At 48.5% G+C, this 14,780-nt stretch overlaps 1 protein-coding gene across 1 annotated transcript in view; it reads right to left on the bottom strand.

The window, feature by feature from the left end:
- LOC124002189 (hedgehog-interacting protein-like) overlaps positions 1–14,780 on the bottom strand; it is a 56,872-nt gene that overhangs the window by 34,300 nt on the left and 7,792 nt on the right. The window contains exons 3-4 of the mRNA XM_046309529.1: positions 10,233–10,377; positions 7,380–7,581 (exon numbers count right to left, since the gene is read on the bottom strand). Of these exons, the coding sequence (XP_046165485.1) occupies positions 7,380–7,581; positions 10,233–10,377 (347 nt within the window). The remainder of the gene's footprint in view (positions 1–7,379; positions 7,582–10,232; positions 10,378–14,780) is intronic.

Raw genomic sequence — 14,780 nt, 5'->3', positions numbered from 1 at the left:
GATGATGTCATTGTGACACCTCTGTCAGGCCCTCCACAAATCACTTCAACGCCTTGACTTGAAAACAAGCTTCCCTCCTTTTCTCCTTAAACTGCTCTTTTCCTTCTCCCTCCATTTTTACGACCACCATCATTCTTCCTCCCAGTGTGGTAGTGGGTTCTGGTGGAATCTCACGGGGCTGTGTCTATCTGTCTGTCTGTTGATGCTCCACCAACACCTGCCTCCAGATTCACAGCGTAGGCCGGACATTGTTCTTCCGTTTTTGGCCGTTGTTTTTGGTATCAAGAGCCAGGCGAGGCAGAGTTGGAGTTCACACCAGAACATCAGCAGCATTCCATAGAGCTGTGGAACGGGAGCCGGAGCAGGGAGCGGAGCATAGTGAGTGGCTACCGTTTCCAATCCCGCCAGGCAGCTGCCTTTCTGTTCCATGATGCATGGTTTGGCTCCCTGCATTGTTAGCCCAGCGCCTTTTGATCCTCATTGGCTCTGGCAATCCTCACAAAAATACATTCCACTACGAGGAGAGCTGATTGGAGAAAAACAATGCAGTCCCTTTTACCTCAAAGGCAATCTGAAATGTTCACACTCATTCAGCCCCCCACCTCCCCCTGGTTACTCCAGCACAATGAAACCAGGGAGCCAAGTCAACCCCCCCCTCCACCTGTTAACACACATTAATCCTATGACAAGGTCGGAGCTTAGACCAGAGATCACTCAGTCTCATAACGAAGGGAGAGAGGAGAAAAAACTAAAGTGACCAAACCACTCAGCCCAATCAGATTGGGTTAAAAACCACTTTTATAATGGAGGAGGCAGCCAGGCAATTTCCTGTATCACACGACACGTCGGCCAACAGAGTAATGTTTTGGGTCTACGACTCCATCTTGATAAACTACGACTTTCACTGAACTTTCTCTTGACTTATTCTAGCGTATGTTCCTCTTCCCATTACATAAATAGGATAACAGTAAGATTAACATTGCTGCCCCCCCTCCTTCAGCATCAGCGATTCAATTCTCAGAGGGAGTCAACAGTAGGAGTAAGAGCTAATTTATCATCTGCGGGGCACTTATCTCCGACAGTCTGAGAGGAACCTCTACTCTCTCTGGTTGAGTTAGCCTGACAGTCTGAGAGGAACCTCTACTCTCCCTGGCTGAGTTAGCCTGACAGTCTGAGAGGAACCTCTACTCTCTCTGGCTGAGTTAGCCTGACAGTCTGAGAAGAACCTCTCTCTGGCTGAGTTAGCCTGACAGTCTGAGAGGAACCTCTCTCTGGCTGAGTTAGCCTGACAATCTGAGAGGAACCTCTGCTCTCTCTAGCTGAGTTAGTCTGACAGTCTGAGAGGAATCTCTACTCTCTCTGGCTGAGTTAGCCTGACAGTCTGAGAGGAACCTCTACTCTCTCTGGCTGAGTTAGCCTGACAGTCTGAGAGGAACCTCTATTCTCTCTGGCTGAGTTCGCCTGACAGTCTGAGAGGAACCTCTGCTCTTTCTGGCTGAGTTAGCCTGACAGTCTGAGAGGAACCTCTACTCTCTCTGGCTGAGTTAGCCTGACAGACAGAGAGGAACCTCTACTCTCTCTGGCTGAGTTAGCCTGACAGTCTGAGAGGAACCTCTGCTCTATATGGCTGAGTTAGCCTGACAGTCTGAGAGGAACCTCTATTCTCTCTGGCTGAGTTCGCCTGACAGTCTTAGAGAAACCTCTGCTCTCTCTGGCTGAGTTAGCCTGACAGTCTGAGAGGAACCTCTACTCTCTCTGGCTGAGTTATCCTGACAGACAGAGAGGAACCTCTACTCTCTCTGGCTGAGTTAGCCTGACGGACTGAGAGGAACCTCTGCTCTATATGGCTGAGTTAGCCTGACAGACTGAGAGGAACCTCTACTCTCCCTGGCTGAGTTAGCCTGAAAGTCTGAGAGGAACCTCTACTCTCTCTGGTTGAGTTAGCCTGACGGTCTGAGAGGAACCTCTGCTCTCTCTGGCTGAGTTAGCCTGACAGTCTGAGAGGAACCTCTGCTCTATATGGCTGAGTTAGCCTGACAGACTGAGAGGAACCTCTGCTCTCTCTGGCTGAGTTAGCCTGACGGTCTGAGAGGAACCTCTGCTCTCTCTGGCTGAGTTAGCCTGACAGTCTGAGAGGAACCTCTGCTCTATATGGCTGAGTTAGCCTGACAGTCTGAGAGGAATCTCTGCTCTATATGGCTGAGTTAGCCTGACTGTCTGGGAGGAACCTCTGCTCTCTCTGGCTGAGTTAGCCTGACAGTCTGAGAGGAACCTGTCTCTGGCTGAGTTAGCCTGACAGTCTGAAAGGAACCTCTCTCTGGCTGAGTTAGCCTGACAGTCTGAAAGGAACCTCTCTCTGGCTGAGTTAGCCTGACAGTCTGGGAGGAACCTCTGCTCTCTCTGGCTGAGTTAGCCTGACAGTCTGAGAGGAACCTCTACTCTCTCTGGCTGAGTTAGCCTGACAGTCTGAGAGGAACCTCTCTCTGGCTGAGTTAGCCTGACAGTCTGAAAGGAACCTCTCTCTGGCTGAGTTAGCCTGACAGTCTGAGAGGAACCTCTGCTCTCTCTGGCTGAGTTAGCCTGACAGTCTGAGAGGAACCTCTACTGTCTCTGGCTGAGTTAGCCTGACAGTCTGAGAGGAACCTCTACTCTCTCTGGCTGAGTTAGCTTGACAGTCTGAGAGGAACCTCCACTGTCTCTGGCTGAGTTAGCCCAACAGCTGTAGATGCAGTGTGACAGAGCACAAGAACACAGCATGAGATATTTGTCTCACAGTGAATATATTTTATTGCGCGTCCGCGCCCCTAGCCCTGTCACACAGGCTAACACACTTCAATAAGAGTGTTAGGCGAACCCACACTGCTCAAAGCAGATGTCTTCATTCCAAACCGCTTTCGCCCCATTGCCTTTGCAGCTGGCTGATGTAAGCAACCAACAACGGCGTCGCTCTATTTGCACATAGGCAATGTGTCACCATGAATGAAATGAAAGCCAGCATATTGTCAGCCACCGCTGGATACAGGGAGATTAAGTATGGATGTTGGGCTGCCTTCTCTCTCCTTCAACAGCATCTGGAAGTGGTTCCCGCTTGAAACAGAAAACCCAAAACAAGTTAACTGTCTGAGCACCTCAGTTAACGCGCCGTGATGGCTTTATAGTCAGCATGACACTATCGGGTGTTAGTACTGAGCTGAGACATGCTGAACACGCCGTGTGGTACAGTTAGTAGTGACGAGTCGTAAAGATAACAGCCCCCTGTTCAGAACTGTGCCACACGGTTCCGCACCGTGCCCGCCGAGCTGCCTTCACCACATCTGAGCCACAGCCTGGCGGTGGTGGTGCAAGCCTCCATTTAATCACCAAGCAGCTGGGAAACAATCAGTCAATCAGTTGTTAGAGATGAGAGTATCTGATCCAATGGGCTTGGAGGATGGTGACTGTGACGCCCCCGGGACAGATGGACAGAAACAATGTCAAACAGGGCAAGTTTGAGAGAGGACTCTGTGTGTGGGAGAAGGGGTGTTAGGGAATGTCGGAATTAGCAGGCTTCCTACCAGGAAGAGGACGCCAGCAAGTGCGTTACACACAATCAAGTAATGACAGGAGGGGAAGGGGAGATTGGGTGTCAGGGAACACCCACGGTGAAGAGAGAAGGAGAGCCTCCCTCGCTCCCTCCCTTCGGCAGCATTGTGTCTGAGCGGGTCATCTTAATTGTCACGGGGGGGTCGGGGGGGCAGAAGGAACCACAGAAGGAACCACAGAACATTACAATCAAAGCATGTGGCAGCTAGGGGAGTCAGGGCAATGATAAACCCTTATCTTCCCCTCTCAGTGAGTCTCACTCCAGCCCCTCATCTTCCACTTCCCCTGAGGCTCCTGAGTGTTCTATATGTATAGAGAGAACTATGTCCTGTTGATGCAGTGAGTAAACACCTCAGCCCCCCCCCCCCCTGGTAGCCCCCTCTGGATGCCCCCCCTAGTAGCCCCCCTGGTCCCCTGGTGCTGGGGGCCCCTGCGGCCAGAATCTTGTAGCAGCCAATAGCCAACATCACAGAATAGGACTCAGGGGGGCCTACCGGCCAGCCTTCCGGGTCTCAAGCCACTCTCTAATTGTCATAATGATTGTTTTATCCGCTAGCAGTTAGGTTTAATGATGATAAGACAGCAGGAGGGTCGTCCTGGGTTCCCTGTGGGCCTGTTTGCATGTCCATTCGCTGGGGTCCGCTTCACTCCCTGTAATCTCCGCTGTCCTCTTTCTAAAGGAACAGTGGGAGGCATGCGTGATAGATAAACTTCCTGTCCAAAAAGTGTGCCCCCTCCTCCTCCTCTTCCCCAGTTCCCTATCTCTAGACACTATCAGTTCACTCTCAAATTCAAAAACTACAGCTATCGCCTTGGATACGGATAAACATCATCAGGGGCCATATGTATTAAGAGTTGCCTTTTAACTCACACAATGACCTTGATTACATGGACAGGGGGAAAGATGATCCCAGATCAGTACTCCTTCTCTGAGACAGCTCTAGATGTAACTGTCTGTGAGCAGGGCTGGAGTCAATTCCATTTCAATTCCAGTCAATTCAGAAAAAATAAAAATTCAAATTCCATTTCCAAATGTTCTTCATTGAAAAGCGTTGAAGAGAATTGGAATGTCATTGTACTTCCTGAATTGTCTAGAATTTAAATGGAATTGACCCCAAACCTGTCTGTGACACATAGCTAACCGTCAGTGGGAGAAGTGGATGTCTCCATGTAAAGTTATGTGGTAAGAGCTGGTAAGCGCTACGATGGCATTAACAGGTCCTAGCAGGTGAGAAATTGAAACTGAACCTGAAATGACATGGTAAATTATAGGCCATTTCAAAAGCTTAACAATCCTACACAGCTATAAAGATGATGTTTCCAACTACTGGCACTGGATCTGACGCTGCATGTCTATGGTACTACTGAGGTTGAAATGATGCCTACATGGAATACTGCTTTACTACACCAATCCTCTCCCTGGCTTCCAAGACGACGTCGATGAAGAAAAAGACCACTTCCTATTCAACTGTTGCCCAGAGGCTCTGCCAACACAAAGCTATGGAGGAGCGGGCGGCTGGTGATGATTGAATTTCTTCTTGATTCGCTCTCGTGGGTGTGCTGCTCCTCTTCTCTTCTCCAAACCAAACGGCAGTATAACATATCTTTGAGGGGGGAGGCCAGCCAACCCGAGCCCCAGCTCCAGACTCCTCTCTCCTCTTGTCCTCCCCTGTTCTCCGGAAGTTAGATTTCCATGATGATGGAAGGTCAGAGCAGACCAGACTGAGTGAGTAAATGTCAGATAGGTGCTAATTCTTTTCAGAAGTACCAGACATGCCAATGGTTTCCTGTCTCTAGGAAACTGCACCGGAGAGGGACGGGTGACGAGTACTTCTGGTGTGTGTGTGCACCGTGAACACAGTTCATCTCCTTAGACCCCTCGTTATTAGAACGCTCTGGACAGACACCAGATGGTTCTTTAGCAACCGAGGGTGGAGAGGGAAAGAGAGAGGGAGGGAGAGAGAGAGAGAGAATAGAGAGAGAATAGAGAGAGAAAATAGAGAGAGAATAGATAAGAGAGAGAATAGAGAGAATAGATAGAGGGAGGGAGAGAGAGAGAGAATAGAGAGAGAATAGATAGAGAGAATAGAGAGAGAATAGATAGAGAGAGAGCGAGAGAATAGATAGAGAGAGAGAGAGAGAGAGAGAGAGAGAGAGAGAGAGAGAGAGAGAGAGAGAGAGAGAGAGAGAGAATAGATATAGGGAGAGAGAGAGAGAGAGAGAGAATAGATATAGGGAGAGAGAGAGAGAGAGAATAGAGAGAGAATAGATAGAGAGAATAGAGAGAGAATAGATAGAGAGAGAGCGAGAGAATAGAGAGGGAATAGATAGAGGGAGAGAGAGAATAGAGAGGGAAAGAGAGAGAATAGAAGGAGAGAGAGAGAGAGAGAGAGAGAGAGAGAGAGAGAGAGAGAGAGAGAGAGAGAGAGAGAGAGAGAGAGAGAGAGAGAGAGAGAGAGAGAGAGAGAGAGAGAGATGGTATAGACAGGCTTGACCACTAAAAGACAGATACAGCTGGTCTTCCACTGTTGTGAGAGGGGCTATTGCTGTGTGAAATCATATCATACCATTTATCATAATAAAGTATTGGCCAGTGACGTGTTAGTCTGATCGTTTTTCATCTTGTGGGATTGTACGGAGCTAACCTGTATGGAAACAGCTTGGTGGGGGAGAGTAGAGTAACACTTAAAAAGCCATTTATCCACCTTATACGAATTAGCAGCACATTAGCAATGTTCTCAACGTGTGTGCTAAGCTCATTGAAAGATAACAATGTGTGAGTTAGCCGTGTTGGGACAATTAACATATAGCTGATGGTTTTCTTCAATTACTTAATGAAGTGTAGGACTGGCGAATAGACTCCGGGGGGGGGTTAAGTCTGGAAGGAAGGGTCTTGGCTGGTCGGAATTATCAGACGAGAGAGGTAGGTCTTAGAAGTAGAAATGTTTGAGGAGTGTCCAAGACTGTGTTCTACTCTCTCTCCCTCTCCTCAATGTTTGCAACACAGAAATAAAACCACGTAAGTGTTGCTCTCTGTCAGGATTTGGCCAGGGTTGTTCCGGTTTTTGGTCACTAGATGCCCCCATTGTGCTTTTTGACCTTTTGTTTTCCCTTGATCCCCATTATTATTTGCACCTGTGCCTCGTTTCCCCTGATTGTATTTAAACCCTTAGTTTTCCTCAGTTATTTGCTCTGTGTTTGTATGTTAGCACCCAGCCCTAGTATTCTGTGAACTATTGTTGATCCCGGTGGACTCGCTTGTGGAATTCTGTTTTTTTGTTCTTGTTTATTTATTTTTGAGTATCTTTTGAGGTTTTTTATGCTTTACCTTCCACCTTGTGGATTTACCTTTTTGTCTTGGAGGATTACCTTTGTTCTTGTGGAATTCCTTTTGAGGTTGTGGAGTTACATGTTTTCCTGAAGGACTTCACTTTTTACTTCATTAAATACACCGTCTCAAGTACTGCTGTGTCTGCCTCATCTTCTGGGTTCTGCCGACTATTCGTGGCTCAGTTGGTTAAGTGACTGTTTCTCACTCCGGAGACCCGGGTTCGTACCGGGTCCTGACACTCTCCCTCTGTGTCCGCTCCCTACATTGATAGTTAACCGTTTTGGTGTTAAAACTGGTGTTAAGGTACATTTACATTGGGAAGACACGGGGTGAACAAGTACCATCGCTTATATGTGAATTAGAGTTTGGAGCGGTGTTCAGGTGCCCCGGTGGGTTCTGGTCAAAAGTAGTGCACTATGTAGAGAATAGGATGTCATTAGGGATGCGTGTTGTGTTCCTCACTGACCTTGAGTCCGGTCTGCACCAGCTTGTGGATGTCCAGGAAAGGCTCTTTCAGCAGCTCCATGTTATGGGTCAGCACCCGGACGAAGCCCTCCTTCTCCAGGACAAAGAGGCGCTGGGATCCGTCCCCACAGTGCATCACGGCTACTGGCTGCCTCAGCCCACTCAGCACCACCTGGGCACAGTAGCAGTTGTGCTTGTGCTTCCTGGGCGGCAGGAGGAGGAACGAAAGGTCGCAGACGGATAATCCCGTTGAGAGAGGAAAGGAAGGAGGGAGATGGAGAGAGGGAGAAAGAGAGAGAGTGAGCGTGAGAGACAGATCGAGAGAGCGAGAGAGCGAGGAGAGAGAAAGAGAGCGAGAGAGAGCGAGAGAGAGAGAGAAAGACATAATATACCCCCACAATATACATACACTGATTGAGTTGACTTTGACAGTAAGTTAATACCAGTGATTTACAAAGTATGAGTGAAGCAATAGCATGACATGATGGGAAGGGTTGAGTAAGAGTTTAGACACTTCCATAGGCAGTGACTTTGATTCATGTGCATTGGGCACACACACACACACACACACATACATACATATGTCACTCCACGGGTGAATTTAGTGGAGCAATGCTTAAATGGGGGATGAGGGGTCTCCAGCTGTGCAACAAGTGTTGCGTAAAACCACAGTTCACATTTGATGTGGGAAACAGAACATTCAAACTCCATTATACAACATCGCGACGGCAAGCTAACACATGACGCCGATTCTCGCTCCTCACACACTTGTTTCAAGACATTCCCAATCCCTGGGCATAATTTGCCATTGAGAGTCTGAGTGAAGGATGGATATTCATTGGAGGAAAAAGGGTGTAAGTTCAGTTATCTCACCCCGTCAGTTTCCTGTCTGGTGCTATGCTGTCATCGTGACGCATGTGTCAAGTTCAAACACACAGCAGATGTGCGCCCTCTCTATCTCTCTCTTTCACTCCCTGTCTCTCTCTCTCTCTCTCTCTCTCTCTCTCTCTCTCTCTCTCTCTCTCTCTCTCCCCTCACTCTGGCTCTCTCTCTCTCTCTCTCTCTCTCTCTCTCTCTCTCTCTCTCTCTCTCTCTCTCTCTCTCTCTCCCTCACTCTGTCTCTCTCTCTCTCACTGCCACTCTCTCTCGCTCCCTGGCTCTCTCTCCATCTCTCCCTCTGCCTCTCTCTTTCACTCCCTGTCTCTCTCTCTCTCTCTCTCTCTCTCTCTCTCCCTCCCTCACTCTGGCTCTCTCTCTCTCTCACTGCCACTCTCTCTCGCTCCCTGGCTCTCTCTCTATCTCTCCCTCTGCCTCTCTCTTTCACTCCCTGTCTCTCTCTCTCTCTCTCTCTCTCTCTCTCTCTCTCTCTCTCTCTCTCTCTCTCTCTCTCTCTCTCTCTCTCTCTCTCTCTCTCTCTCTCTCTCTCTCTCTCTCTCTCTCTCTCTCTCTCTCTCTCTCTCTCTCTCTCTCTCTCTCTCTCTCTCTCACTGCCACTCTCTCTCTCTCTCCCTCCTCTCTCTGGCTCTCTCTCTCTCTCTCTGCCACTCTCTCTCGCTCCCTGGCTCTCTCTCTTTCTCTCCCTCTGCCTCTCTCTTTCACTCCCTGGCTCTCTCTCCATCTCTCCCTCTGCCTCTCTCTTTCACTCCCTGTCTCTCTCTCTCTCTCTCTCTCTCCCTCCCTCACTCTGGCTCTCTCTCTCTCTCTCTCACTGCCACTCTCTCTCGCTCCCTGGCTCTCTCTCCATCTCTCCCTCTGCCTCTCTCTTTCACTCCCTGTCTCTCTTTCTCTCTATCTCTCGCTCTACCTCTCTCTCTCTCCCTCAGGCCAGTTTTGAAGTGGGAGGTCTGATTAAGACTTATGATGTTAGATGACATCGGTGGTTAAAACCTGGCCCTCTCTCCTTGCTCATCATCTTTTGGCCGGCCCCAGGCGGAAGATGAGAAGGGGAGAGTCAGCTCAACAAGACTCTCTTTAGATGAGCGGCTGCCAACAGAAGCTCTATATCTCTCCTCGGCCATCCCGGCCATCCATCCTAGAGTTCAGTGCAATTACAATTACAGTGCTCTTTAGCATAGCAAGGGGTCATTACTAGAAACGACTAGAGGAGAACCCCATCAACCCCAGGAATGCAGACAGCACTTAGCTAGACATCATAGACAGACAGCATCAGCATAGTTTCTCTGGTCTGGTCCGATCCGGCTCGAGACAGCAGGACGGTCAATTGGTCACATGTCCAGCAGCAGCGCTCTCAGCTCGCGTCAGGGGGGCTTGAACGGGTCTGCGTCCCAAATGGCACCCTATTCCCTATATGGTGTACTACTTTTCACCAGGGCCCATAGGACTAGTGCACTACATAGGGAATAGGGTGCCATTTGGGACGGAGACGGAGAGCTCAGAGGCTCTCTCTCCACCGGAGCAGACAAAAAAAAGGGGAAAGTTTGTCTATGACGTACTGCTAGCTAGCAGTGAGGGAGGGCTGGCCTGCAGGGTAAGCATTTCCATTGTGTGGCCAAAGCCCGGCCCAATGCACCCTGAACAAACGGCAGGCTTTGGTGATGACTGGAGAGATGGGTGACGGGTAAGGTCATCCAGGCTTGGCATTGGCATGTCTCCCATGACCCTGGTTCATAGTACATACCGCCTGGGGCGAGACCGGTGGTGGTGGCCAGTCAAAGTGACACACATTAGGTTCAGAGTGTGGAGATGCCATGATACACACTATGGCCTCTCTTTCCTCAACTCACTGAAAGTGTCCTTTTTGGATGGTTAACTCAATATTTAAAAAGCATACCTTAAATGCACTCTTCCTAACGTATACAAGTAAAAGAGATTTTGAAAGTGAACCGTTACAAACCTGTTGATGTCTTCGACTTTCTCATCTCCCAAGTAGTTGGAGTCCTGTCCCCGTGTTTGCTTTCGGTGGAAATCTGGGAAGCACAGGCCTCCGTCCCGCCGTCCGTAGTATTGACAGAACTCATCCACATCGGCTTGGAACAGCTCTGAAAACACCATGGACACAGACAACGGCCCGCAGGCAGAGAAAGACCATTCAATTCAATCACACCTTGTTCAAACCATGATGCAACATCATCCAATTTACCAGCGAGCTGAAGCTAAATCCCCCCCTAGTTAGTCTCCCTTAATTCATGTTTACGCAGCTTTAGTTCCTTAAGTCTTCATACAGTTGTTTTTGAGAGTTGTGCTGAATGAGCCAAACCAAATCCTGGCTAAGCCTGGGCTGAACAAGTGAAGAAAGGCTTGGCCAGAGAGGCCAACTGGGTTAGATCTGAACAGAATGTGAGGAATATGCTGTTAAGACTGCTCCTCAGGTCTTCAACTCTGCAGCATGCACCACTGAGGCCCCGTCCATCTTTACCTTTATCATTTGACCCCTGTTTCTATGGCTGTTTTGTTTCAAATATTTTTATTAAACACACACAAGAATGGTGTATAGGTATACATGACAGGTATACAATTCTTATCTAAACATAAAAGAGCATACAGGAACAACAAGACCCAGAGTTCTGGGTGCAGAACAAATAATACAGAACACGACATACAGAACAAGGACACGTAGAAAGAAAGAGGGAAGATGTCCCCCCTATCCCCCATTCCCCCCCCCTCCCAACTGCTCGGGTGGTAGGGCCAGCACACGCTGCCCAAAGGTAGATTAAAATTTCACCATTGAGAGTGCGTTAATAAGTACAAATTCACAGCGCTGACTCGTCCAAGTAGGAGAGGAAAGGCTGCCAGATTTGATCAAATGTTGATAATTTATTGTTCAGAATATATCTAATTCTTTCTAAGTGTACAGTGTTTGCCAATTCGCTGAGCCATAATTTGGTAGAGGGCGCTTCCCTCCTTTTCCAAAACAACAAGATTAGTTTTTTTGTCTATGGCTGTTTGACCCCTGTTGCTATGCCTCGCAGCTCTACCTCATGTGGGTGACTGCTGTGGATACCTAATAGCTTTCCAGATATTTGGAATATTAAGTAAAACATGAAATTCACATTAAATTAAAGCACTGTTAGGGGCCAGTGCCAAATGGCACCCTATTCCCTATATAGTGCACTACTTTTGACCAGTACCTATTTGGGCCGCAGCCTAGAGGCTTTCACCCTCCTCAGCCCAGCAGCAGGCACATGGGCACAGCATGTGAAATGTGAGAAACTCTAATTCAAAACTGACCATGTTTAATTAACAGCCCAGTCTTCCAAACACTAACTTTGCACATTTTTAGGGATAGAAATATTCTGTCTGCCTCAAAACCCTAATCAAGAAATTATGTTCCCAAATGTTGATTGATTGTGTTCCACTGCTTGCTTGTGCTTTGGGGAAGTTCAAAGCAAAAATGTCCCCATCACACGGTTATTTCCCAAGACCACCTTGATTTCTCTTGGAGCTGCTAGTTGTACTGTACTGTAAATTGGTTGAACACCAGGGTCTGGGGCACAAAGTAATCTGGGAATATATCCTCATTAGACACAGCAGCCCCAACCCCGCCTGATTGGCCACCTTCAGAGACCCACAGTCACAACATTATTCCAAGATTCTAGGAACCCCCCCCCCCTTTCTTATTGTGCTAGCAGGGCAAAACCACGAACAGCAAGCGGCGTATCTTAAAACCTGCCCGTGACCTAAAAACAACCGTGCCAATATTGTTTCCCTTAACACAACCCTTAACACAACCCTCAGAGGGGCGGAGGAGGAGAGCAAACACCGCAGTGATAAAAACACAAACGGGACTGTCTCTCCCCTCTTTCATCTCGCTCTCCGGCCCCCACACATCCCTCCCTCCCTACATCCTGGCCCCCCCACACCGACCACAAGGCTGACCACACTACCACTGGAGGTGATAGGATATCCCACTAAACATCTAAATACAACACGGAGATCAAACACACACTCAGAACACACACACACTCAGAACACACACACACACTCAGAACACACACACACACAAACACTCCCGGGCCTATGCCACCCACCTACTTTGTGCCTGCAGTTATCTTAACCATGCTGGTCCCAGGACCTCAGATGCAGAGGGGAGGGAGGGAGACCTCTAGTTTAAAGTGAGACTCAGGCCGTAAATGTCTTTATGGAGAAATGAGGGATAAGTACACAGCCTAATGGGGAGCTGGAGAGGGAGTTTCACGGGAGCAGGAGGACATTTAAAGACACAGTAAAGGCTACCGTCCAGGTTTAATACTGTTGGTCAGCACTTTGCATGTGTCGATGCAGAGTACAGTTCTGGAAGGGTTCTGCCAGTGCTTTATATTTGAGATTTAATTAAACATGTTCTTAAGAGGCAATAGTGATTACTACAAATGCATATTACAGTTGAACAGAAAACCAACAAATTGCAGAAAAAATGTTGCTTAACCCCCCCCCCCCCCCAAAAAAAAAACAATACATAAGGACACAAATCCAGAAAGGGACTCTTAAATCCATAGGAGGAAAATCCTCTGTCTGCATCCAGAATGATATGTACTTAGAGGGCCATCTAATTTTAGACAATTTATGGTTAACTACTTCCATAAACATGTGGCACCGAGCACTGCATTCTCTCTCCCTCTCTCTCCCTCTCTCTCCCTCCACACTATGTACCAGTTTTATTGTACTGGCCTGGGGGGGGGAAAAGAGGAGAGAGAGAGAGAGAGAGAGAGAGAGAGAGAGAGAGAGAGAGAGAGAGAGAGAGAGAGAGAGAGAGAGAGAGAAAGAAAGAAAGAAAGAAAGAAAGAAAGAAAGAAAGAAAGAAAGAAAGAAAGAAAGAAAGAAAGAAAAGAAAGAAAGAAAGAGAGAGATAGAGAGAGAGAGAGAGAGAGAGAGAGAGAGAGAGAGAGAGAGAGAGAGAGAGAGAGAGAGAGAGAGAGAGAGAGAGAGAGAGAGAGAGAGAGAGAGAGAAAGAGAGAGAGAGAGAGAGAGAGAGAAAGAAATAAAGAGTGAGAGATAGAGAGAGAGAGAGAGAGAGAGAGAGAGAGAGAGAGAGAGAGAGAGAGAGAGAGAGAGAGAGAGAGAGACAGAGACATAGAGAGAAAGAGGGGAAAAAACCTCTGTCCACATCCCAGGCAGTGAGCTGGCGCTATAGTTCTACTTCCATCTGGTTGTCTTCCAACACAACCTGGGTGGCCACCCAAAGTACTTGACATCTTGATGCACTTCAGCAGCTTTACATATACACAACCTTTGTAGAAAAATAAATGTGTCATTCGTCACCACATATGCTGATCTGTGTAGAGGGGGAGTAAGGGAGGGAAGGATTGATGGGGGGGGGGTGACTGACTCCTTCTCTGGCTCAAGCTCCTGGTATGAAGCTCTGGGTTTAACTCTAAGCTTTCACTGCTGTCTGTCAGCTCGCTGGCTGCTGTATCTCTCTCTCCATCTCTCTCTCACCATCTCTCTCTGTCCATCTCTCTCTATCCCTCTCTCCATCTCTCTCTATCCCTCTCTCTCTCTCCATCTCTCTCTATCCCTCTCTCTCTCTATCCCTCTCTCTCTCTGCCGAATACAACAGGGGTTTTCCTTACAGTGAAATGCTTACTTACAAGCCCTTAACCAACAATGCAGTTTTATGAAAAATAAGAGTTAAGAAAAAGACAATAGCGAGGCTATATACAGGTGGTACCGGTACCGAGTCAATATGCGGGGGTACAGGTTAGTCGAGGTAATTGAGGTAATATGTACATGGGGGGGGGGGGGGGGGGTTGATGTTGATAGTGCTGGTGGTGGTGTAGAGCCACCACATGTGTGGTTGAAACTGTTCTCTGTTCAGCAAATCGCAAGCAGATTTAATCTGCCATGGCGACACAGATAGGAAGAAGAATTGGCTGGGGGCAAGCGGTGCCGTTTGATCACAAGGAATGTGCACTTCACTGGGAGGCACGGCAGGCAGGTAACAGCCCTTCAAAGGCCCTACTTCTGAGGACGGGGAGCTTTCAGGGAGGGCGGCCTATCAAGCAGGTCTCCTATCATCTCACAATACCATCCTATCCTGTAGGAAACTGCATGTCATCTCCATGTCATCTCCTTGCTTATTCCACACCGGGAGGAGACTCCCTCCAGGGCTGGCATTGCCTTGCCTACACGTACGGGGGAGCAGTTCGAGAGGCGAGGCCCAGGTCCAGCGAGGCAGCTCTGATTGTGTTTACGTTCCATCGAATTTATCACCAAGGAAAACAAACTGATGGTGTGAGTGGCGTTTTTTAAACAGGCCGTAGTTTGTGGGTGTCTGAGGCTGTGTGTGAGGAGCTCCCTTGGTGGCGCGAGGTGTCAGAGCCGGTCATGTCTAGACCGTAGCCAGGGTGCTTACAGCTTACACATCCCCAAACAGCACACAGCACCGTCAGGGGGCTGACGTCAGCCAGGGCAGCTCAGGAGGGCTTGCCAAAGAAGGACGGGGCCA

Source organism: Oncorhynchus gorbuscha, linkage group LG17 (assembly GCF_021184085.1).
Source record: "Oncorhynchus gorbuscha isolate QuinsamMale2020 ecotype Even-year linkage group LG17, OgorEven_v1.0, whole genome shotgun sequence".
Lineage (NCBI taxonomy): Eukaryota > Metazoa > Chordata > Actinopteri > Salmoniformes > Salmonidae > Oncorhynchus > Oncorhynchus gorbuscha.
This window is presented reverse-complemented; position numbering and strand designations above follow the sequence as displayed.